This window comes from Cucurbita pepo, chromosome 2 (assembly GCF_057944985.1).
Source record: "Cucurbita pepo subsp. pepo isolate OVF chromosome 2, ASM5794498v1, whole genome shotgun sequence".
Classification (NCBI taxonomy): domain Eukaryota; kingdom Viridiplantae; phylum Streptophyta; class Magnoliopsida; order Cucurbitales; family Cucurbitaceae; genus Cucurbita; species Cucurbita pepo.
Genome location: NC_141799.1, coordinates 1097247 through 1118741, shown reverse-complemented (window position 1 = coordinate 1118741; position 21495 = coordinate 1097247). Strand labels below are relative to the sequence as shown.

Sequence of the window (21495 nt, the reverse complement as noted above, 5' to 3'; positions counted from 1 at the left end):
GTGTAAGTTGAAGGTACGTATCTCCGCTATAAATCCAAGTTCCTCTATCCCTTTTCATCACAAACATAAAAAAGCTGACTGCGAACATAAAACTAAATTTCACGTAGTAATAGGAACTCCTTAAATGTCGAGTAACATTTCCAAATAGTAAATAGTACAGAAATTCATGTTCCACAAATATGAGAAAATAAAAGGAAAATAGAACGTTCCCTATGGTGTAGATATATGGGTACAATTGGGTGTAGATATATGGGTATAATTGGGTGTTTTTCCAGAGCTAGGTGCACTCGTAAACAGACTAAAACAAAAAAATTCCTTCTCTGCACCAACAAAGCAAGATCCATCAACCAAATCTAGAAGCTGGGACAAATGGACTGTAACGTCCAAGCCCACTGCTATCAGATATTGTGTAAGGGAGAGGTTTTCACACCCTTATAAAGAATGTTTCGGTCTTCTCATCAATCGACGTGAGATCTCACATGGACCTTTTAACGCCAGAGGTCATCCTAGATGTACAGTACAATTAATGCAAATCGACCCAAACTCATAAAGCTACACCTGACAATTGGAGAATCATACAGAGTAAAGGTACATAATTAGAGATGAACTTGGTTTCTCAAGAGTATGCACCTTCCTTATTCTAAACAGGGTTTGTTGTAAGCAATCTATTGAGCGAGTCACTTCAATTTCCCCCCTTAAGAAATGTCAAATTCTTCCATTCGTTAAATGTTGTAGTCAAATCAACTACTGGTGAGGGAATTATCAAAAGTGCAAGACAACCCTGCTTAGAAAAAGGAAAGTGCATACTCTTGAGAAAACAAAATTTTGTTCAACTGAAACAACTGCAAACAAATAAACAAATCCAGTCCTAAGAACCATTTTTATTCATGAGATCCATAGAACGACCATACAACGGAAACAAATTCAAAAGTTTGTTTTTAAGCTATCAGCACATTCTATGCGAATCAGTTCCACAATATCCTAAGGTATTCACCAACTCCCTGTCTGTAAAAGACCATATTGATCTCCAACCTAATATTAGCGTTCTTAAATGCGGAGCATCTAATTATGTAGCCCATCTTTCTTGGTGCAATACACAATGCATTCTGACGTTCATCGACTGCTGACTGGTTTTCCAATTTGGGGGAAAGCAAGGATCCATTAGTGTAATGCTGTTAAAGCTATTGCTATGAACTAAAATTTTGAAGAAGTATAGATATGCCAAGGAAACTTCTTACTTACTCTTCTGGAGAATCTTCTATCGTCTCCTTAGGGCAAACATTTAGGTAGAGTTTTTATCTCCTCTTTCCTTCTAGTGAAACCTTTTATAGGATAAAGCTTAAAAGAACAATCCACAATTCTCAGTTATTTCACTGGATTCTTATTCTAATCAAACATGCTATGCTTTCAAAATATCAAATGTGCAAGCATCATCATCCCGTATACATTCTAGAGTACTTTGAACCACGCTTGTCACGACAGACGATGGAAATAAATTTAACAAACAACTAGCAAGATTTTAGAACTCCAGATTTTATCGAAAATGGAAACAGTAGAAAAATGAGGACCATCACCTTGGGTAATGAACAATCTGTCAACGATTCCGCCATAAACAAGAGCGCGAAGGAACTTCCACGCGAGCTATGAAGAAGAGAAAGAAAAAGATGGAGAGATTCGTAGTTGCAGAGAGAGCGAGAGAGGGTTAAGGAGAAATTAAGGCGGTAATTAGGACAGAATTTAAGCAATCTACCACTCCGTTTGGAAATTGTACTCGCCGCGCGCGTGCGTTAAAACGACTACGTATTGGGAGAAGGGTAGTGTGGGAAATTGACAAAAGAATTTACCAAACTAAATTAACGGTCGGGAAACCCATATGTTGCATTAAATTCACTCCATCAAACTTTAATTTTGTCACGTTCCGCTCCATTATTTCACACAGACCATCGTTATTCGACTTTATAAATGATATCATTTTTTAAGATAGAACATGCCACAGTTAGTTGTCGGGATTTTCACATCCTTACAAGAATTGTTTAGTTCTCCTCTCGAACCAATATGAGATTTCACAATCCACCTCTCCTGGGAGCCCAGTGTCCTCACTCACACACACCGCCTTATATCTAACTCTGTTACTATTTGTAACAGCTCAAACCCATTACTACCTGTTTTGGCACGATTTTTAAAATACGTTTGGTGGGGAAAGATTTTCACAAGGAATGCTTCGTTAGTCTGTCCAACCGATGTGGGATTGCACATAGGTACACCTTTTAAACCGACTATGTTGCTTTATATCTTCATCCTTGTTATATTTGAGCCGAAGAAGGATCAAATCAAAGAGAAAAGAACATAAATATAATGCCTAACATTCTAGTACATTGTCTGGACAACGCTCCAGACAACTTATTAAGACAGTACCATGAGAAACAAACATGGATTATTCAAGACAGACAATCGGTAGAGACGATAAATGTGTTTGAGGTGTCTAAGCATAATCGCCCGGCTCAGCGGGAGGAGGAGGATTTGGCATATGAGGAAGGAGAGGAACGCCGTGCTCTATGGGCCCAGGTTTTACCGATGTCTTTGAACTTGGAACAGGATCAATGGGATGGTAGTCATCGAGATTTACATCACTTGGGTGACCCTTCTTTTTGTTATGTTCATCAGCAGCGTGGAACTGAGAACAAAGAAAAGGATTTCAATTCCATTCAGTAGAGAACAATTGTGGGAATTGAAGGGTTTAGAAAGCAAGTACCTTCAGCTTCCTGTTTGATGGCATGTTGGAGAAGCATCCATTTGGGTTAACATGGTGGTGGTTCACAGCCATATCTGCAATTCCAGTTAAGGAAAGCACACCAAAAAGAACATGCAAAGTTACAGAAGAACAGAGAAGAACAGGGGATAGGAACAGAGTAAATTACCGGAGGCGGAGGAGGCATCTATATAGGTGGGAAAGGAAGGCATGAATGAAGTTAATTGGAGCAGCAAAAACAGAACCCAGAACCCAGAAAGATTCATAACGGACAGGACCCAGGATGAATCGAAGAGCTCCGAAACACACACACACACACACACACACACCCTGTTGTGCAAGGAGTGTTAGCGGGAGAAATGTTGGAAGGGGGTCGTCCATGAATACTGATGAGGGCTTTAAAACGAGGGTGGAAATATGGAATGGCATTTAATTGGAACAGAAGAGGAACAATAAAAGAAAAGAGGAGAACTTCAATGTTTTGTTTTATCATCATATCATCTGCATTGGGTTCCGGCTGTGGAGGAGTAAATGTCTGCTTCGCGTTTGCAGAGAAAAGTGTCCCATTTACAAATTTAAAATAGGCGTGGCAGAGACTTGGAATGCGAGCCGTCGGGAAAGAACAATTAAAATTAATTTAAATAAAGTTAATAATCACGACGTAACATCAAATGGGGGTGTAGCTCATATGGTAGAGCGCTCGCTTCGCATGCGAGAGGCACGGGGTTCGATTCCCCGCACCTCCACATTTTACTTTCTTTTTTCTTGTCATTTTCACTATATTTTCTTCCCATTTTTTTCCACTATCGATTATTTATTTATTTATTTATTTATTTATTTTCTGAGTGTTTGATCGATTTATTTAAATAATAAAGTTTTTGTATTGATTGAACTAATTTGATAGCAAGTGTTTGGGATTTTTTTTTTAAATTAGTGAATTTAAAAATATTGTAAATTAGTTTTTACGGATGCCCGGAACAATTAAGTCCGTCTAATTTGAGTTTAGAGTGTGATTATCACAAGATGATTTGGTATCAAAACTAGTCACTGAGTGGTGTAACAGACGCTAGGCTCCAGCAGGAGATGGATTGTGAGATTTTATATCAGGAGATGGAAAGGAAGCATATCTTAGGGTGTGGAAACCTCCCCTAGCCGACAGTTTAAAAACCGTGAGACTGTATTATATAACGAGTTAAAATAGACAATATTGACTCATAATGGTATTGAGTTGTTACATGCGGTTACAATGGGTTACAATTACACATGACTAGAAAATGTTCAAATTTTTATTTCGAAATTAGTGCAAAAAGATCTTATCCAACAAAAAGGCCTCACCCATATAGATATATTAAACAACTAAAACAAGTGTTAAATACACAAAACAAATCATTTATAGACTCTTCAACTATATGGAGCAAGATCTACAAATACATACATCTCCTAACCCATCATTCCAATACTTCATTCTCCTGCGGTGTCACATGAGGCGCAACTATTTACGACGTAGACGAAAGACGATTTACAGGTTAACATGGCCGGTTTGCTGATAGAAACATATGTCTCTGCTGTCTACACAAAACCACCCGGCTGAGGTTGATCTGGAGGAGAAGGATTTGGCATATAAGGTATAAGAGGAGAGCGATGCTCTATTGGTCCATGTTTTATGGATCTCTTTGAGCTTGGAACTGGATCGATGGGACTGTAGTCGTAAAGATTTACGTTATCGACACGAACGTTCTTCCTCCCCGGGCTACTATCATCGTTATCCTGCAACTGAAATTCAAAAACAGATTTCAATCATGAACTTTTACTCGGGAAGAATCCATGTTGTTCTTCGCTAAGTAAGAGATATGTTGGTAGGATTTCAACCCTTTACCGAGCAAGTACATACTTTCAACTTCCTGTTTGATGGTGTGGCTGAGAGACATTCATTTGACACTACATGGGGTTGGTTTGGTGTCATATCTGCAATTGTGCAGTCAGGGAAGGTGTATCAGCAGCATGGGAAATTACATATTTTGAAAATGTATACCACTCACGCTCAATAATGAAACCAATAATTCAAACATGTATGGTGACAACCCAAAAGAGCGTGGAAACATTTCCCTAACCGACCCGTTTTAAAACTCGAAACAAAAAGTCAAAAGAGAACAATATCTGTTACCGATGGGTTTTGACTGTTACATGACATTGATTCGGTTCATAGGTCGATTTACGAGTTCAATACATGAGGAAGAAAGAGATAAAAAGTTATGAATTCAAAGGAAGAGTCTAAACTGGTGATGGGCAGTGGCAAATCAAATGGAAGACAAGGCTAATTCTACTTAAATGTATAATTGAGCATAACAATACCATCAATGTAAAAATGTCACCAAGAACATGGTGATTCAGATAAGAATCATACTATGAAGGCGATACCGACGGAAGGACAGATTGAAGGCAACATGACAGCAGTTTTGGACAGAACAGGACGCTGAACAGGGGATTCTAATCTAAGCCTTTACAGTAAAACATAATAAGAACAAGAAGTGAAAGTGAGTAAAGTTGAGACAAACACAGAAGTAAAGAAGAAAATTACCTGAACTTGAGGAGGAACAGATCCTGCTGGAAAAGAAGAGCAGCAATAGAGAAGTGTGGAGCACAAAAAGCATAACCAAGAGCCTACAAAGCTTCATAATGTCCTCTTATAGCCGCCGCAACCGACAAGAAGATGAGTCGACCAAGTAACCAAAACTCCAAATTGAGAAGAGAGTATTTTTGTGGGAGAAGGCCTTCAAATGGAAAGTGGTTGTCGGAAGAACAATGGAGATGAGATTAAAAGCAGGAGAATCTTTTAAAATTGGAAGAATGTCATGTGGCAGGGTGGTCGGCCGGATACAGAATGTATGGAGTTAATGTCTCTGCGGTGAACGACAAACAAATTTAAATGAACGACACAGCTCGGAATGCGAGCCGGCGGCCACGTTTCGCTGTTAAATCATTTCCATTGCTACAGGCACGGAGTTCAATTTCATCTTTTTCGATTAAAACATCGAATAAGACATGATACAATACCATAATGTATAAAAGATAAAATAGTCTCTAAATTTAATTACATTTGATATATATAAAATAGTTGCAGAAAAACCATCATCCCAAACGTTCAATTCAATCAATAACCCTTGTAAATGACAAAATTATTATAATAAAACAACATATAAAATCAATATTAATATTATAATTATTAAGATTTTAAATCTCTCTCAATCCGAATGCTTGAATCAGTGGTTCATGTCAGCTCCGGTTAGGAGTAGAGATCAAGAAGGCGAGAGGAAGAAGAAATGGAGGCAATGGCTAAACAAATCATATAAAAGCATGAGATGAAATTATATGAGACAAACACCAAAATCCATTTTATCAAATTTCAATCTCTTTTATTGTTGCCTGATTGATTTACAACAAATATGACCCAAATTCATGGTGTTCGTCTTGGATTTACCAAGAAAAATATGCTGACCGTGAGATGATTGTTCAGAATCTGCAGCCAATGCATGGAGCAGATCGAGCCCACCAAAAGATATTCCAGATTGGTCTCTTCTTTCGACGTCGTCCTTCCGGGATTCCGACTGCCTCCGTTTCGTTTCTCTTCAGCATCTCCCACATCACGTGCACGTCCTCGTATTCGCACGCCTTCACATCTCGCCCTAGTTTCAGAAGCCCTAATCCATTTCAACATCCCCAAGCATGAATTTCAATTTCTCGAATGTTTTTAGGAAAACAGAACAAACAACAGGATCAGTTCAATTCATTGGGAATTCGAATTATATAAAACGATTCAGTGAAGAAATCACGCACCGCGTTTGCGATATCCGAGACGAGAGGCGACACGGGAGGTAAATCTTCGGAGGGGAGAAGCTACCTTGATCCACCATTCCATTTTCGAGTGCTCCAGCGAGAGAAGAGACGCTAAGATCTCAAATCTGAAGCAACAGAAAAATCACTTGAAACACGAACGAAAACCAGACGGATTTGCTTCAAAATTCTAAACACCGAAAACAAAATCAAGAGAAATATAAAAATGGAAACAGATTGAAAGATTCTGAGGAAGTAGAAGGCAATTACTTCAGCGAAACTGCTCTCGTCTCCCACCTCAAAAGAGAATCGTCGGCAACAATGGAACGTAATTCGAAGCATCAACCGCGTTCCGGCCAATCTCATCTACCAGTGGCAAGACTTGTTTCTCGAGATCGACCACTCACGGATTACAATGCGACCGTTGGTTTGATGGATCCTGACGGTCTCTTTAATTCCGACTTTGGCCTTTCTCTCACGACGTGGCAACTTTTCATTGGCCATTCAAATTCTTTTCAAAATTACACCCCCTCTATTGCTTCGTGGATCACACGTACTCTCCTCCCCGTTACCTTCGTGAATTCAGGCCTTTTGGCGTTAAAATTGGAGGGCGCGTGATTCTTAAGCTCCTTCTAAGCGTTCGCGCTTGATTTTGTAGAGTGGGTCCCGGGTAGTTCTCGTGTACTCAGGAAAAATGCAACTACGTGGCACTCACTCTGGAAGCTTACTGAAAATATTATTTTTTATTTATTCCCTAAATGTCTACCATATGTATATGAGTATAGGCTTTAAATAATTTAAAATAAAGTTTGGGATTTAATTTTTTTTTTTTATATATTTATATTTTAGGATCTACAAGTAGGTCCCGTGTGTTAGATGAATATGACTCTCCACAGTAGTATAATATTGTTCAGTTTGAGCATGTTAAATACCCAAAAAAAAAAAATTTGCTCTCAAATTCTGTCAAGACCCGATTTTCGAGGCTTCGAAAATCAGACCGTGAACCAAAAGACGAAATCGAAAACAAACAAAAAAGAAAATAGAAGAAAAGAAAAGCAAAGTAAAAAGATAAAAATTCCATTTGTTTAAAACAAGAGAGAGAAGATTTGTTTCGAAATTATTACAAAGGAAATTACAAATGTAAAATGAAACACAAAAGACTCGAAAGACTGACAAGAGACTGACGCTCCGGAATGACCCCCTCTGTGACCGCACAGCTCTCGAACGCTCCTCCACCTCGACCGGCACCTGAAAAAGAAGGGTAAAAAGGAATGAGTATAAAAATTATACTCAGTAAGCCACCTACTTGTAGGCTCTCGTCGCACCCTAAACTTAACAAACAACCACGGACTTTCCTTTGGCTCTAGAACATCTGATTCTGGTCTTAGCTCATTAGGGCTTCCCCCTTGGGACTTGCCCCCTTCGGGCTTCTTTGGTTCTTAGACCTTCTATTTATACCCCTAGAGTTCCTTTTATGCTAACCTGTGTTGGACTGGTGCCTTGCGAGTGGCTACCTCGGCATGGGTATGAGATTACTTGGGATCTTGCCTAGGAAGTGAGCTGCAACCCCCTAGTCCCATGGTAATCCCCCTGTATTTGGGAGGGCTACCTCCCCTATTCCATCCAGCTAAACGGTCAATTACGACGTGGGTATCCCGTTTCCCATACTAAACGGCTATCGAGCAGTCGAGTCCTGATCAGGAACCCGCTGGTCCCCCACGAAGCTATAACACCATCCACACACAAGTAGCCTAAGGGTACTCTAGAGGTGGCTCGTATGCCGTGGTGGTCTGTTAGCCTACTGGGGAATGTTAGGTCTTATACCTTAGTGTCTTGTTACTCTAACCACATATCCCTAGACTTAATCATAAATGTGAGTCATAGAAATTAACTGAGTGTGCACACAACTATCATCCAGCATCATCATACACAATTCATGCAAAGTAAACATACATGCTCAACGGGGCGATAACATCCATCAACTCCCGGAGCGCAGAGATCACAAGTTTTCGTCTTCCTTAAACATATACATATAAAGCGGAAGCTTAAAACATTATTGCAACACTCAGATAATTCTCAAAATACTTCACATAATACACCCATACTCTTAACAACCAAATTACATACATTCAATCATGGAAGGCTACCACCGAAGGTAATTAAACTAGCATGCATGCATAACCAAGCGACTCCTACAAGTATTTCTTCCTAAAGTTCCGTGTGGTGACTTACCCGATTGACGCGTGTTATTCGTTAAGCATTTCTACACCAATAGAGTGTCCACAAATACTGAGTTTTCTCATTTAAACCTATTCCATATAAAAATAGGGTTAGAGTTGGAATCGGGAGGGAAATCGGGCAAACAGAAATCGAACGGGCTGAAAACAGCACCTCACGCGCTCACACGCGCCTGGGAAGGTGCTACACGCGCACAGCCACGCGCGCGTACGGACGCGCATGAGGGAGGGGAGACGCGCGCTGAGGTGTTGCCACGTGGTGCCCCGATGAACGGTCAGCCGAGGTCGAGGTCGTCGGTTCGAAACCGGAAGGGCGCGCTGGAAATTCGAGTTCTTTTACGCTGACGCGTGGCAACGAGAAGCCGGGTTGCGCGCGAGTCATCGGGTCGCGAACTCGAGTAGCGGGCCGCCGGCCTTCGAATCCCGCCCGACGCGAAGTATTTCTTTGATTTTTTTTTCTTCAATGGACGCTTGACACGTGGCCCTTCTCCTCCGGCGAAGCGCAGCCTCCTCCCTTCTCCTGCGATTTCCAGCATTCGATTACTTTGTTCCATTTTCTTTACATTTTCACATTTCGTTCTACCTAACTCGGATCAACATGGTTCCTTCACGAGATTTGTAGAGCGTATATTTATCTTTAGGCAGGTATTTTTCTTGTAATTTATTTCTAATCCCCGGGATAATTACCTTAGTCCGAAAATGGCAAGAGACATCAATGCCTACCTCTTTGACGAACGCCGAAACTCCCATTTCCGATCTGAATCGATTACAACTTCCTTCACAGGTTTTGAGCGTAATCCTCTGTAGATTAACATACTCAAATTTCAGGCTCTATCTCTTACTATATCTCACAGATCTGAAGTAATTTCGAGAATCTAGATTCAAGAACTTTACCTTTAGATTTTTCCTCGTTTCTTGATGGTTTTGGATGATCTAAAAGTTAAGAATGTTCTCCTCTAAGTTCTGTGAAGATTTCATGAAGAAGGCTCGGCCGGAACCGGACCCCTCGTGGCCGGAGCGGCGGTGACCTCCCTCTCTCTCTAGAACTTTCCTTCTCTCTCTAGAATTTTCTTTCTCTCACCATTTATATTCTTTTTCTTTCCGCCATTTTTCCTTCTCTTCCTTTTCCCCTTTATTTTTCTTTTTCTCTTTTATTCGTATGTTACTAAAAAGGAGGGTATAATGACCAAATTACCCTCCAGGGATTAACCTTGACCATCCTTCTAATTTTCTATCATTTTTCTTTTAATTTTCTATCATTTTTCTTTTATATTTTTCTTAAGTTCTTTTATTCCTCATCATTTTTCTCTTTGGCCTCATCTCCGATTTTGGTCTCTAAGACCTTCAATAAAATTGAGAAACTTAGATTTTAAACTTTCAGTTGACGCTCGGGTATTACAAATTCTATTCCCAGAATCAGTGTCATTGATCTCGATCTGAAAACTCAAGGCTATGTCAAGTGCGTGAGATCACACCTCAATTGAGGAGAGGAATGAAATATTTCTTATAAGGACGTGGAAACCTCCCTAGTGAACGCCTTTCAAAATCTTGAAAGGAAGAACCGAAGGAAAAGTTCAAAGAGAACAATATATGTTAGCAGTAAGCTTGGACTATTACGGTGGAAGCTTATCAATGACTTCGTACCGACCCAGTGAGGGAACGGCTACAAACCCCCTTTGTGTTTTTGACAGGAAGTATGCAGAGGAGTCCTGCCATGGCTAATTCAAGTTTCCACAAAAGGAGGTAATCATCAATCTCAATGAGCTGAAGAACATTGAAGAGGAAACTGTGGTTTGTGACAAGAATCGAACAATTAGACAGCCAGTAATCTAACAACATTCTAAAAGATTATTACTTCATTGAGTGAAAAGCATAAAACAAACTGAAATCATTCCCTAGCTGGAACACTATGAATCACGAAGAACTCGTCACTAAGATACCAAGAAACTATATAAACAAGCCAACATTTATTGTAAAACCAGAGCAACCCAAACCAAACAGATTCCAGAAATGAAAATCAGTACGAGAAGATTGATAATTATGGACATTACTCGCCAAATCAGGGCACGATCTTGAAAGCCTTAACCTTGTCGATCCAAGAAATGAAGGAGTTCTTGGAGTTTCTGAAGCCCAAGAATCCATGCTCCTTGCTCTTGTTCATACTATCTATGTTACCAGATGCGCTCAGAGCTATATCTGTATGCCACCAATTAGCAACATCCTCCAATTTTGTTGGTTGCAACTGATTCTCCTTCACAATTTCTTCCCAGACTTCATTCTTCCCCTTCATCAACTCTCGCAGCGGCAATCTCTCACCCTCTTCGAACCCATAATCCTCGATGTTGAACTGCTCCGCCAAAACCTTCCAGAAGTGTTTCCACTTGAATACATCGCCATTGCTGCAGTTAAACGCCTCGTTCTTTGCGTATGGGTCTACCGCCGTCCATATGTGCTGCTCCGCTATCAGATCTGCGTCGGAGACCACTGAGTAACCCTCCCAAGCTGATTTCGTGCCGGGGAATTTCAGCGGACGTCCCTCGTGCTTGCATATGGCGGCGTAGGTGCATAGGGTTCCGACGATGTTCATCAAGCTGAAAGGGGAAAACCCGAAGATCGTGTTGGGTCGGATCACCGCCCATGTCAGATCCTTTTTCTGACTCTTTTCGATCTCTTCGAACAACAAATCTTCTTGAGTGTAATAGAAATTTGGGGTATCCAATCGAGGCATATCCTCCGTGAACGGCGGATCGTGCCGCTGCGTCGGATTATCGATGATGTTCTCGAACGATCCGATGTAGTGCTTCGTACCTGTTTGAAGGCAGATATGGCGGAGATTTGGCGCGTTCGGAATCACCGATCGCAACACGTTGCGAAGCATTTTTCCGTTGACCTCACAGTTCTCGATCTCTGTGGGTAGATTGGTCCATGTGACATAGAACACATGAGTCACATCAGTGAGCTTCGAGAGTTTGGCTTCGGCGTCTTCCAGATCGGAGACATCGCATTGAATGTATTCGATGGGATGGTCGGCGTTCCAGTTTGGCCTCGGCCTCCGAGCGACGCCGTACACCTTCCACGGACCGCCGGGGGTGTCGGAAAGAGGGAGAATCTCGGCAAGGCTGTTGCCGACGATGCCTGTAACGCCGATCACCAATGCTACGCTCTCAAAGCTCCTCGGTTGTTCATCTTCTTCAAATTTCTTCTGCAAAATTGGGAACAGAGATGCTGATTAGAGAAACGTAATAGAAACAGGGGCATAGATAGGGAGTTAGGGGTGTTAATTACCTTAGCAGCGCCGATTGCTCCGGCCCACCACCAGCTCATTTTCCGTCGGGGAATCGGAGATAGGTTTTGGGGAATTAGGGAGGAGGGGAAGATGCGAAACAGAGATTGAAGTGGAATTGAATCGTTTGTCGAAAGAGGGTTATAAGGTGATGATGATGTTACAGATCGTTGTTGTCTTGTGGATTACAGAGGAAACGCCAACCATGACGCGAGCTGTGAAAGGATAAACATTCAACTCGAACCGCTGGACTCACGACTGGATTTTCTTACGCAACTGTCTACCCAGAAACGAATGTTTATGGAAGGTAATTACTTCCTTTTTTAAACAAAAAATAAATAAATATTAGATATTTTTTTTTTTATTTATCCAACCCTAAATTTATTAGACGTACAATATTTTATATCATTTAAAATTAATAAAGCTTTTAAAGCATAGGATAAAAGTTAAAGTTGATTGACATTACATATTAAAAAAAAATCAAATGAATTGTTGAAATTAAGAAAAATAATATAGTTTAATTAATTAATAAATATTTCAATATCAAGAATGTCTCAAACATTTAAAAAAAATTGTTGAAATTTGTTTGTCTTATATAATTATGAAAGTTAATTTAATTTGAAAAAGAATAATTAATAGTTAGTTAATTTAAATATCCTCTGAATAATTAATTATAATAATTAGGAACAAAATTTTATATTTAATTAATATTAATTGTAAGTGATTGAATAATTATTTATTTCATAATGGGTGGTTGAGTTAGATTTTGAAATGAATAGTAACAATATTAGTGAATTAATAAAAATCAATATCAATTAGTAGAAATAAATTGATTGATTAATTATTGAAAATGAATAAATATACTAAATACTAATAAAGATTTAACCTATTAAACACCATACAAACTCGAAAACTCTCGGACTAAATTTATAATTTAACATTTTTTTGAAACAAATTGTTTTTAAAAGAGATTATTGTATTTGTTTGATTGAATCAGATACATATCTTCCACAAAATGCAAAGTTTATAAAGAATTTTGAGAGAAGCATCACAGGAAAACATAAGAGGTAAGAGACATGAAGATCATTAGAAACATAAATTCCTTCAACCTGAAACAACTTGTAGCATAATCTTGATGAACAAAATATTCCCATTATTTCAGATTGAAAACTTAGACATATCATGCTCCCTTCTGTAAGGTTGAACTTTCAGTATATTCCTTGAAAAAACAAGAGCACGAGATCATTTACATTCACTGATACTCTATACTCTTAACATTGCAAGAGCAAGAACAATGGTGATGATCGAAAGGGATCTCTTTTTCTTGGGTTTAAAAAACAAGGAGGCTGAATATAAAACCCGAGTCGGGAGAGAGCGAGTCGCTCAAATCACCAGACAAAATGTGTGAGAATGACTATTGATCTATTTACAATTGCCGCGTAAAATAGACCACAAGTTCTACTACATTGGATTTGGATCCGCTTCTAAATAGTTAGTACTGTTAATAATGCACTTACCTTGCAAAGCAGTGTAGTTGCTGGTTCAGATATCTGGTTTCCAGATAACTTTCACCTTCCCGTCGTGATTCTTCTCAAGTGCGGCGACTTTGGCCCGATGAGCTGCTGCTGCCATAGCATTCTTGAAGCCATGACCACGAGGTAAGTCGCAGGCCTCGCTCATGGAAGCATATCTAAGTTCAGCAGGGGGAATGAAACAATCAATAGACAGACCAGGGACATTAAATGCTACTTCCTCAATAGTCCAAGCTTCTTCCATCCTCGTTTTTGTGTGGCTCATGGCTGTTTCCCCAAATCTGAAAAGGGTTACTACAGATCGACCAGAGTGAGCAATCATGATCCCCTCTACTGGTCGATAATCATCGAGGAATGAATTGATCGTGGTCTCCCAATAGACAGCATCGCCCCCGTTGTTTTGGATGCGGGTTAAATGTGAATCTTCTAAATGTATAAGGAGTCCTGATTTCTGGCTGAAGTATCCGAACATAGTGTGTCTGATTATCTCTGCAGGTCCTTCACTTCTTGCCTTCAATGTTGAAGGATCTGTACAGAGCTTGAGGATGAAACAATCTTCACCATTAACACTCTTCTCTCCAATGCATCTTGCATTAGCAAACATGCTTGCAGTAGTTTTTGGATCAAGTCCCTGCAGCACATAATGAACTTGGTAAACGAATCTAAAATGAGAGAGAGCCAGATTCACAATATAGAGTGAGATCTGTCAAGTTGAGCTGTGTCACCTGAAGGGCACGGCGAAGCGGTCTAACAGGCCCTTTGGCAGCATGAGCGCCGAGCCAAGGTGTGTGCCTCCACACCAGCTTCCCATTGCAACCAGCATGAACTTTGCTACCACCCAGAGCAAGCTCAACATACCACATATCTGGCTTCATCTGCCACAAAACAAAGCCGCCTGACTCTGCATCTTTGGAGGAATTCCGGGTCCTGACCACTTTGTTAGCTGTTTCAAATTCACATGCTATCATTTTCACCTTTCCCATGGCATAGGCATTGCTGACAGAGTTTTGAAGCTTTTGCCCTCCCGAAGCTGCTGTGTACTGCTGCAATATATACTGAGCAGATGAATTCTCCTGCAAGAAAACAACCCCTCAAAATTATACAACCCAAAATTCATCCTGATAAACTCAGCATTCAGGAACCAACCAGACATCTTATCTTGTTCAAACAACACGAAACTAAGATCTCTCAGTGTACTCTACGACAAGATTTTCTTGAAGAAATAGAAAATCCAGCGATCTTGATTAAAGAGTAAAGTTGGGGGGCACGATAAGATCAGCACGACATAAAATAAGACAAGTCTTCACAGTTAGAAAAAGTTAGCTAGGAGAGCGAGAAATTAGGACTAACAATGGGGATGTCTTTAATGGCGAGGTGGGGCAGAGGCTCGGCAGAGCTAACATGAACAGGAGCTAACGGAGCACCCAAAACCCCAAGCAGCAGCCTCAGATCAGATCGTTTCTGAGCAGAGCAAGAAACAGCCGAAGGTGCCCGACAAAGCTGACCCCTCATCCAGTTCCCCCACTTCCCCTCCTTCGATTCTCTGCCGTCGTTATTGTCGGGCCCTTCCTTCAACGGCGACAATGCCTCCGCCGGCCTTAAACTTCCAGATCTCTCAATCAACAAGTTCGGCTGCGGCGGCATTTGGTGGCTCTTCCTCCGCCGTAGTAAACTAGACATGGGAGACGCACTTCTCGCCGGACTCTTGGGTCTGGACCTTCCAGGCGAAAGCCCTCTCACTATTTCCCCCTTCAGCGCCGAGAAGAAGCCTTGTTTTCGCTCCATTTCAAACTATGGTCCAAAGCTATGGACACAACTAAGTGAAGCACAAACAAGAAGAGTACTCCAACAACTATATGATGAAAGGACTATCGTAATCAGAAGCAGGAAAGGTTCAAGAAAAAAAGCAGTACAAAGCTCACTACTGAACAGCTACAAATCCAAGGGAGGGAGAGAGAAAGAGAGAGAAAGAGAGAGAGAGAATGGCGTCTCGCAGAAGAAAACAAGGGGATTCAAAGGGTTAATAATGATAAAGAATTGGAGTTATATATTATTGGTGGTAGACAAGCAAAACTGTATCCAGCCTCAGGGTATTTTAAATAATTAGGATCTGGGTCGTCCTCCTCTTCTCTCTTCAATCGTTCCTCGTTCCCCACTAGGGCTGTTTTGTAGCCTTCTACACTACAGCCGAAGAAAAAGAAAGAGGCTACACTGATCTCCGGGCGGCGAAATCTAACGGCGGGAATCTTGGGAAATGACGAAGAAGAAGAATCCAAATCCAAAGGGTAGATAGGGTTGGAGGAGCGGTACAACACCAGATTTTACCAGGAAAAATAGAAAAGAAAAAAAGATCATAGGGCAGTGTGCAGATTAATGCTGGGTCCACCCCGCGGATATTAGCATGATTTTCTAAACGTTGAATAAAATACATAATTTTTCGTAATTGGTTTCAACATTTGATTTCTATTATAAAGTCCGATCTGGTTGGGTTCCCATATCTACGTTGAAAAGTAGGTGTTTGTGGCGATGATGCTTTAAGCATCGCCAATCACGGAAAAGACTAAAATTTTGTCAATTCTAGTTGGGAGTTTTGGTTTGGAATTACACTTGGCTTCATCCCTCGACTTACTTGCACACTTCCTTCAACAACTCCATATCAGCACCGCCGCAACTCCCGCTGAGTTTACTAGTTAAAGGAGGTGGGAACTGGGAAACTGGGAAACTGGGAAACTGGGAAACTGGGTGGTGGCCGGGGAGGGGGGTATTTTCGTCAAGCTATGCAATGCAAAAGCAAAGCACTTTTCAGGCTACAGCAACTGTGGAATCTCCCTGACCTGTATTTTCTGAGTAATTTAAAAAAGAAACAACGAGATCGTAACGAATCCATCAGCCTGCAACTACCACCCACCTTCCTTCCTCTTCTGCTATTATCTCCCATTCTGAGTTTTATTGTGTAAGTTAAGTTAACCCCCATGTGATCTCTCAGCCCCCCTCCCCCCTGATTTCATCGTCTGGTTGCTGTTTATCAGAACATCAGATGTGTTAGCCTTTATCATTGGGGAGGATGTGAGACAAAAACAGTTTCCCCCTACCCCAAAAATACCATTCCATATGATTCTTTCTTCTTTTTTTGCCTTTTTCTTTATAACAATGCAAAAAGACAGAACCCCTGTTTACCTTATTCAAATACATGTGACATGCTACATGCGACATGCGACATGTGCCCTGCTCTACTATACTTTATTTACAGCCTACTTCTTCCAGGGGTAAAAATGTGACTTCAACAATCATATACATTATAATACTGTGTATGATTGAAGAGAGAGATTGTGAGTTTGTAATTCGTACCGTGGACAAAATTGGGGCCGCTTCACACTGGATCTGAGGACATGCATGGATTGAAATTTGTCCCTGAAGCCCCAGGTGAGGTCCAAGTTCTGAGTTGGGAAACTCCTCTCTGCCATCGAATTTAATGTTTAAACCTGTAAGCAATCCTTCAATTTTGACTGCGGATTGTACAACCTTAAAAATGACATATTAAATACTGTTTTTTTTAACACACAAATGATTCATATAGTTTTACCTTGTGCACTGTCCATCACCTCACGAGTCAAATGAATAGTTTAAGAAATGAGAGCCCTACCTGTGATAATGGCCACTGGGTGTAGGTCAGGACGGTTCAACTTTGTCCCTGGTTCAATTTCTCAAATACAGAAGCTATCTAAATAAAAATTCATGTTTTCCTACACATGTTTTTGTTTCTTGTGGTTTCTTTTCCTAGTTCCTCTGGTTTTACTTTTACTACAACTCTTTCTTCATCAGCATACAAGGTTTCATCCCTATATTCCTAACCAAATCATATAATTTCAATAATCAAAACAATAGACCTGATAAACAGAGTCACAATTCCATCCAAAATAAATGGGATCTATAGTGGCTGCAAGCTCTTGCTCGGGTCCGACAGCAACAACAAGCTCATAAGAAAGCTCGTATCTCCAAATCAACCATGTGCTTACGACTGCCAATCCAACGACTAAGGTAACTGCTACTCCAATAATCATCATTATGTCCTGTATAAATCCATACACGGGAAGAAATTACACGATGGACCAACATAGAAGGGAAGATTAGTCCAAGTTGAAGGATAAGAATGTGAACATGACAAACTAATGTGCTCAATAGTGTTTTTTAAGTTCTATTATAACTTAATGGGCAGAAAACATAACACTATATGAGACAACACATAACAGATACAAAACTTATTAGTAGTTGTTAGCGGGGAAGATGGCCCATCTAATGAAGAAATCAGTTTCCCCGATGTAAAGTTCAGCACATGAACCTAAGATCAGACACTAAAAGTAACAAGCAATAGCTTATAGATATAGCAACAGCTGTGTAAGTATTTCTGAATGAAGTCAAGTATATGCATTCTTCTTAAGGTCAAGTGCGCGTATTTTAACTTTCCCTCTTTCTTTTCAACAAAGTCAAAGTTCACACCATTAAATGTTGCCCTTTTCAAGACTATCTCAAAAAGAGATCTAGAATTGACCTAGATATGCTAACTGGGGTGCTGGGGGAGTCGACAAGAGTGAAAATGAATGGCAAAAAGTTGTAACTCTAAATTCATTAGTACCTGTGAGACATTAACTTCAATCTCATTTGCAATCAATTCAGCAAGCTCAGTGATATTAATCTTCACGGAGGATTTGTTGACATGAAGCGTTATATTAAATGTTATGACTCCAACCTTAAATTCCCCTATACATTGAACATAGAAATACATATAACACAAGTATGTACAGCAGAATAGTACAGAAAAACTGCGTAAAATAAAAGTCATCCGGTAATATAATCTTGAAACCATTACACGAGAAGGAGTGTCATTTACTTAAGAAAGAAGGTAAGTTACAAGTTACTTATTAACTTCAATACAAAGAATTCACAACTAATAAACCACAACGCACAAATTCTCAGACAATATGCATCACTAACCTTCGTGTGCTGCAGAGGTGGTTGATGGGAAGAGAAAGGATATACCATTAATGTAAATTTTACTACAAACTACAGACGGTCACATATGTCGTATGGAGAGGGAGGGATGAGGAGGGAAAAAATGTAAAGATGAATACCGGAACAGGTAATGCTCCAAAGGAAGTGAAATTTTCTGCCCATTGCCAAATGTCATATAAACCTCAAGGAAACTTTTGAAGGTTCAGCGAGATCCCTATCAAAAAAAAAAAAAAAAAAAAAAAAAAAAAAAAAGCATGATCAACAATCAACCCAAAAGTGATCTGCTGAAGATATCAGTGCCCCTAGCAAGAAATAGAACTACCTTCCAGTACCAGAAAAACAAATATACTTAAAATTCGGCGAATTCAGCACATGTTGTAATAAAGAGATCAGAATAGAACGGGGAAGCAAAATAGGAGATGAATTTTAGTATGAAAATGTATAAAGTCGAAACAAAAACTTTTAATTTTAGTTAAAAGACAATAATATCTCCCTTGTGCAACACCTATGGGAAACCATTAAAAAGAGCATTTCCTGCTTCGCATCCAAAAAATTTACAATATTACATTTCAAATGGCCAACACTATGGCCATCTCCTACATATTTTTCCGGCATGAAACAGTCCCTAAACTGGGAGTCAATAGCATAAGCTAAGAGTCAAATCTACTAAATCAACTACAAGAACACAACCATCTGTATGGGAAAAATCAATGCAGAAATATTGTATTTGGTAGTAATAACCAGAAGAGGTTTCCAAAAAATATGTTTTGAAATTTGAAGTTCAAATCCGATTTCTTGATTGAAGAAGTTTAAATCCAATTAAAATGTAAGAATTCAATGATAGTTGTACCAGAAAAATATACTGATGAAAAACTAATTGAAGAAGTCTTCTTTGGAAGAAAAAAGGAAATGCAAGTAGCCAAATCAATGCAGAATGGTAAAAGACGAGACAACAACACATATGAATGAAATATTGGGACTTCATAAACTCCAACACTCAGATCCATATGAGCTACACGTTGAAGATCCAAATATCCTTTGTAGTAGCTTTCACAACAAGCATTTATATAACTTCAATGGCTTTGAAGTGTTCCAAAATTCCATATCATATTGCAGAATGAATGAGATACTGAAAAATATTGGTGACAGACATAATGAATAAGAGTTGTATGTGATAGGCCCTGATAGTAAATATGCTTGCAAGGAAAGGAGCATGAAACTGATAAGCACTGAAAGTTAGAATATTGTGATAAGCACAAAGGTGCCTTTAAGCAGATGGAATATAAGTAGCACAAAATTGAAATGCTTTCGGTGAAGGCAAGACCATTTGAGATTAGACGTAGAGTTGAAAAACTTACGGCATCCTTGAATGCATAGTACACATTTTCTGGAAAATAAGCATATCTAGTTCCAATATCCAAGACAGCACCATACTTCCCAACAAAAGTGCTCGGATTCAACTTCCCGACAGCATGAATGTATCGACCCATGTCCAAGATTTGAAATCTAGATTCAACACCTAATGGCTCTAGCATTCTCTTAAAGGTGGAGATTGTAAAGATAACTCTTGAGATTTTTCTTTTTTTGAGTTAACAACATTTGGAGGTGGGGGAAGGTAACTCGGGTATTAAATTTCAGGTAGATGACCACCATGACTTACTTGTTCTCTCTAAGTCCTTTTCTATTTACATTGGCCTTTATCAACCTCTAGCCTATATCAGCTCAAGCCCACTACTAGCCCATTATGTATTATTGTCAGCCTCACGGTTTTAAAACGAGTCTTTTAGGGAGAGGTTTCCACACCCTTATAAGCAGTGTTTCGTTTCCCTCTCCAACTGTGGGATCTCACGTAGCAAATCCGTGGTAGTTTTTCATCTAGGACCTAACTGGTTTTTATCTCTGTAACCCAATAAACAGAAGTCTTTTCCAAAGAAAAACACGTAGGCAGCCGTGATCTTAGGGGGGATCTCTGATCTTTTGGTTTACCTTCATCGGGGAATCCACAAAGCCGAGTTCTAGGCCCCATGCTTACCTCGACAGTTCACAGTTTTAAAGACAAAATTTTCATATAGCAGTATCAGTATCTGTAAGCCTAAATTCAAACCCACAAAACGACTTGCAGATGTTTAGGTATAGAGAGCAGAACTGAAAAAACAACGCAGATCAGCAATGAACCGAGAGAAACCTGATGATTCCCTCGCTCCACACAGTTAGAGCACGGTACTTCCAGTGTCCACAATAAGAGAAAACTCTGGAGGAAGAGTCCCAATCCATAGACGCGTCGTGTATAGCATACGAACAGAAACAAACGGAAATTTCTGAAAGGCGATCCCGTTGGTAAGGATGTCGTCGTGGAGCCTCATTCGAGCATCAAATGAGTGCGGCTTGTCTAAGTTCTCCAGGTGAGACGATGGCCACGGTCCAGTCATGCTGATGAGTGGGATTCGTAGGCGATATGCAGAGAGGAAGAATCACGGACCGCTGCTGATAATCGAAATCTCTCGAGTCCACAGATGTGGGAAAGAACTTGGCGGGCAAATTGCAACCGACTACACAAGATGACGATGACAGAATCAGAATATACACTATATTGAGTCATCATAAGGTTTCAGGGTACATATTGATGTAAACTAGAGCTCATCCGGCATTATAATGCATATCCAGATATATTGACTCAATATAGTGTCAATCCCGAGCTCTCAAATCTCACCAATACTTCATGATGTTATCTAAGTTTCGAGATGTCATCGGCTTTCATGCTTATCAAAAATCGACCCACGAATCAACTTTGTAATTGAGACATCTCAAACATCCATTCATCTAAATATTATCGAGACATGAACCATATATTAT

The 21495-nt window shown here is 39.9% G+C and overlaps 4 protein-coding genes, 1 long non-coding RNA gene and 1 other non-coding gene across 11 annotated transcripts; 1 reads left to right on the top strand and 5 right to left on the bottom strand.

Moving 5' to 3' along the window:
* Nucleotides 1-2332: 2332 nt before the first annotated feature.
* On the bottom strand, nt 2333-3289 carry LOC111789247 (uncharacterized). Its single transcript, XM_023669961.2, has 3 exons — nt 2919-3289; nt 2753-2826; nt 2333-2674 (listed from the first exon to the last, which is right to left on the bottom strand). The coding sequence occupies exons 1-3, from the start codon at nt 3013-3015 to the stop codon at nt 2483-2485; spliced, it is 363 nt and encodes a 120-aa protein (XP_023525729.2). The 5' UTR covers nt 3016-3289; the 3' UTR covers nt 2333-2482.
* Nucleotides 3290-3422: 133 nt separating this feature from the next.
* Nucleotides 3423-3495, top strand: TRNAA-CGC (transfer RNA alanine (anticodon CGC)). Its single transcript has one exon. It is a non-coding gene; the product is annotated as a tRNA-Ala (tRNA).
* Nucleotides 3496-4062: 567 nt separating this feature from the next.
* Nucleotides 4063-6264, bottom strand: LOC111789323 (uncharacterized). Of its 2 annotated transcripts, none has more exons than XM_023670048.2 (3): nt 5328-6264; nt 4626-4714; nt 4063-4522 (listed from the first exon to the last, which is right to left on the bottom strand). In XM_023670048.2, the coding sequence occupies exons 1-3, from the start codon at nt 5422-5424 to the stop codon at nt 4319-4321; spliced, it is 390 nt and encodes a 129-aa protein (XP_023525816.2). In that variant the 5' UTR covers nt 5425-6264; the 3' UTR covers nt 4063-4318. The 2 variants fall into 2 exon arrangements, with proteins under 2 accessions (XP_023525816.2, XP_023525817.2); XM_023670049.2 differs by having other exon boundaries at nt 4641-4714.
* A 1377-nt stretch (nt 6265-7641) lies between these two features.
* LOC147793353 (uncharacterized) lies at nt 7642-10152 on the bottom strand. 2 transcript variants are annotated; one of them, XR_015420051.1, is made up of 5 exons: nt 9712-10152; nt 9541-9618; nt 8972-9337; nt 8813-8889; nt 7642-7828 (listed from the first exon to the last, which is right to left on the bottom strand). It is a non-coding gene; the product is annotated as an uncharacterized LOC147793353 (long non-coding RNA). The 2 variants fall into 2 exon arrangements; XR_015420052.1 differs by lacking the exons at nt 8813-8889; nt 8972-9337 and having other exon boundaries at nt 9712-10116.
* Nucleotides 10153-10647: 495 nt separating this feature from the next.
* LOC111787529 (3-oxo-Delta(4,5)-steroid 5-beta-reductase) lies at nt 10648-12364 on the bottom strand. Its single transcript, XM_023667517.2, has 2 exons — nt 12103-12364; nt 10648-12019 (listed from the first exon to the last, which is right to left on the bottom strand). Exons 1-2 carry the CDS (start codon nt 12139-12141, stop codon nt 10877-10879), a joined length of 1182 nt encoding a protein of 393 aa, XP_023523285.1. The 5' UTR covers nt 12142-12364; the 3' UTR covers nt 10648-10876.
* An 868-nt stretch (nt 12365-13232) lies between these two features.
* LOC111787527 (uncharacterized) lies at nt 13233-21239 on the bottom strand. 4 transcript variants are annotated; one of them, XM_087121770.1, is made up of 8 exons: nt 20828-21239; nt 18762-18856; nt 18266-18390; nt 16981-17702; nt 16541-16650; nt 14983-16466; nt 14358-14705; nt 13233-14263 (listed from the first exon to the last, which is right to left on the bottom strand). In XM_087121770.1, the coding sequence occupies exons 6-8, from the start codon at nt 15415-15417 to the stop codon at nt 13643-13645; spliced, it is 1404 nt and encodes a 467-aa protein (XP_086977896.1). In that variant the 5' UTR covers nt 15418-16466; nt 16541-16650; nt 16981-17702; nt 18266-18390; nt 18762-18856; nt 20828-21239; the 3' UTR covers nt 13233-13642. The 4 variants fall into 4 exon arrangements, with proteins under 4 accessions (XP_086977896.1, XP_086977899.1, XP_086977897.1 ...); XM_087121773.1 differs by having other exon boundaries at nt 14983-16650; nt 16981-17089; nt 17216-17702; XM_087121771.1 differs by lacking the exon at nt 16541-16650.
* Between the last annotated feature and the right edge of the window lie 256 nt (nt 21240-21495).

Excerpts from the sequence above, each read along its gene's own strand:
- LOC111789247 (XM_023669961.2), bottom strand. The coding sequence starts at position 3,015 with ATGAATCTTTCTGGGTTCTGGGTTCTGTTTTTGCTGCTCCAATTAACT. Across the intron at positions 2,827-2,918 it reads AGATGCCTCCTCCGCCTCCG|ATATGGCTGTGAACCACCAC; the intron begins GTAATTTACTCT and ends CTGGAATTGCAG. Across the intron at positions 2,675-2,752 it reads CATCAAACAGGAAGCTGAAG|TTCCACGCTGCTGATGAACA; the intron begins GTACTTGCTTTC and ends CTTTGTTCTCAG.
- LOC111789323 (XM_023670048.2), bottom strand. The coding sequence starts at position 5,424 with ATGAAGCTTTGTAGGCTCTTGGTTATGCTTTTTGTGCTCCACACTTCT. Across the intron at positions 4,715-5,327 it reads CTGTTCCTCCTCAAGTTCAG|ATATGACACCAAACCAACCC; the intron begins GTAATTTTCTTC and ends GCACAATTGCAG. Across the intron at positions 4,523-4,625 it reads TGAAAGTATGTACTTGCTCG|TTGCAGGATAACGATGATAG; the intron begins GTAAAGGGTTGA and ends TTTGAATTTCAG.
- LOC111787527 (XM_087121770.1), bottom strand. The coding sequence starts at position 15,417 with ATGGAGCGAAAACAAGGCTTCTTCTCGGCGCTGAAGGGGGAAATAGTG. Across the intron at positions 14,706-14,982 it reads CCATTAAAGACATCCCCATT|GAGAATTCATCTGCTCAGTA; the intron begins GTTAGTCCTAAT and ends GTTTTCTTGCAG. Across the intron at positions 14,264-14,357 it reads CGCTTCGCCGTGCCCTTCAG|GGACTTGATCCAAAAACTAC; the intron begins GTGACACAGCTC and ends TATGTGCTGCAG.
- LOC111787529 (XM_023667517.2), bottom strand. The coding sequence starts at position 12,141 with ATGAGCTGGTGGTGGGCCGGAGCAATCGGCGCTGCTAAG. Across the intron at positions 12,020-12,102 it reads GAGCAATCGGCGCTGCTAAG|AAGAAATTTGAAGAAGATGA; the intron begins GTAATTAACACC and ends CCAATTTTGCAG.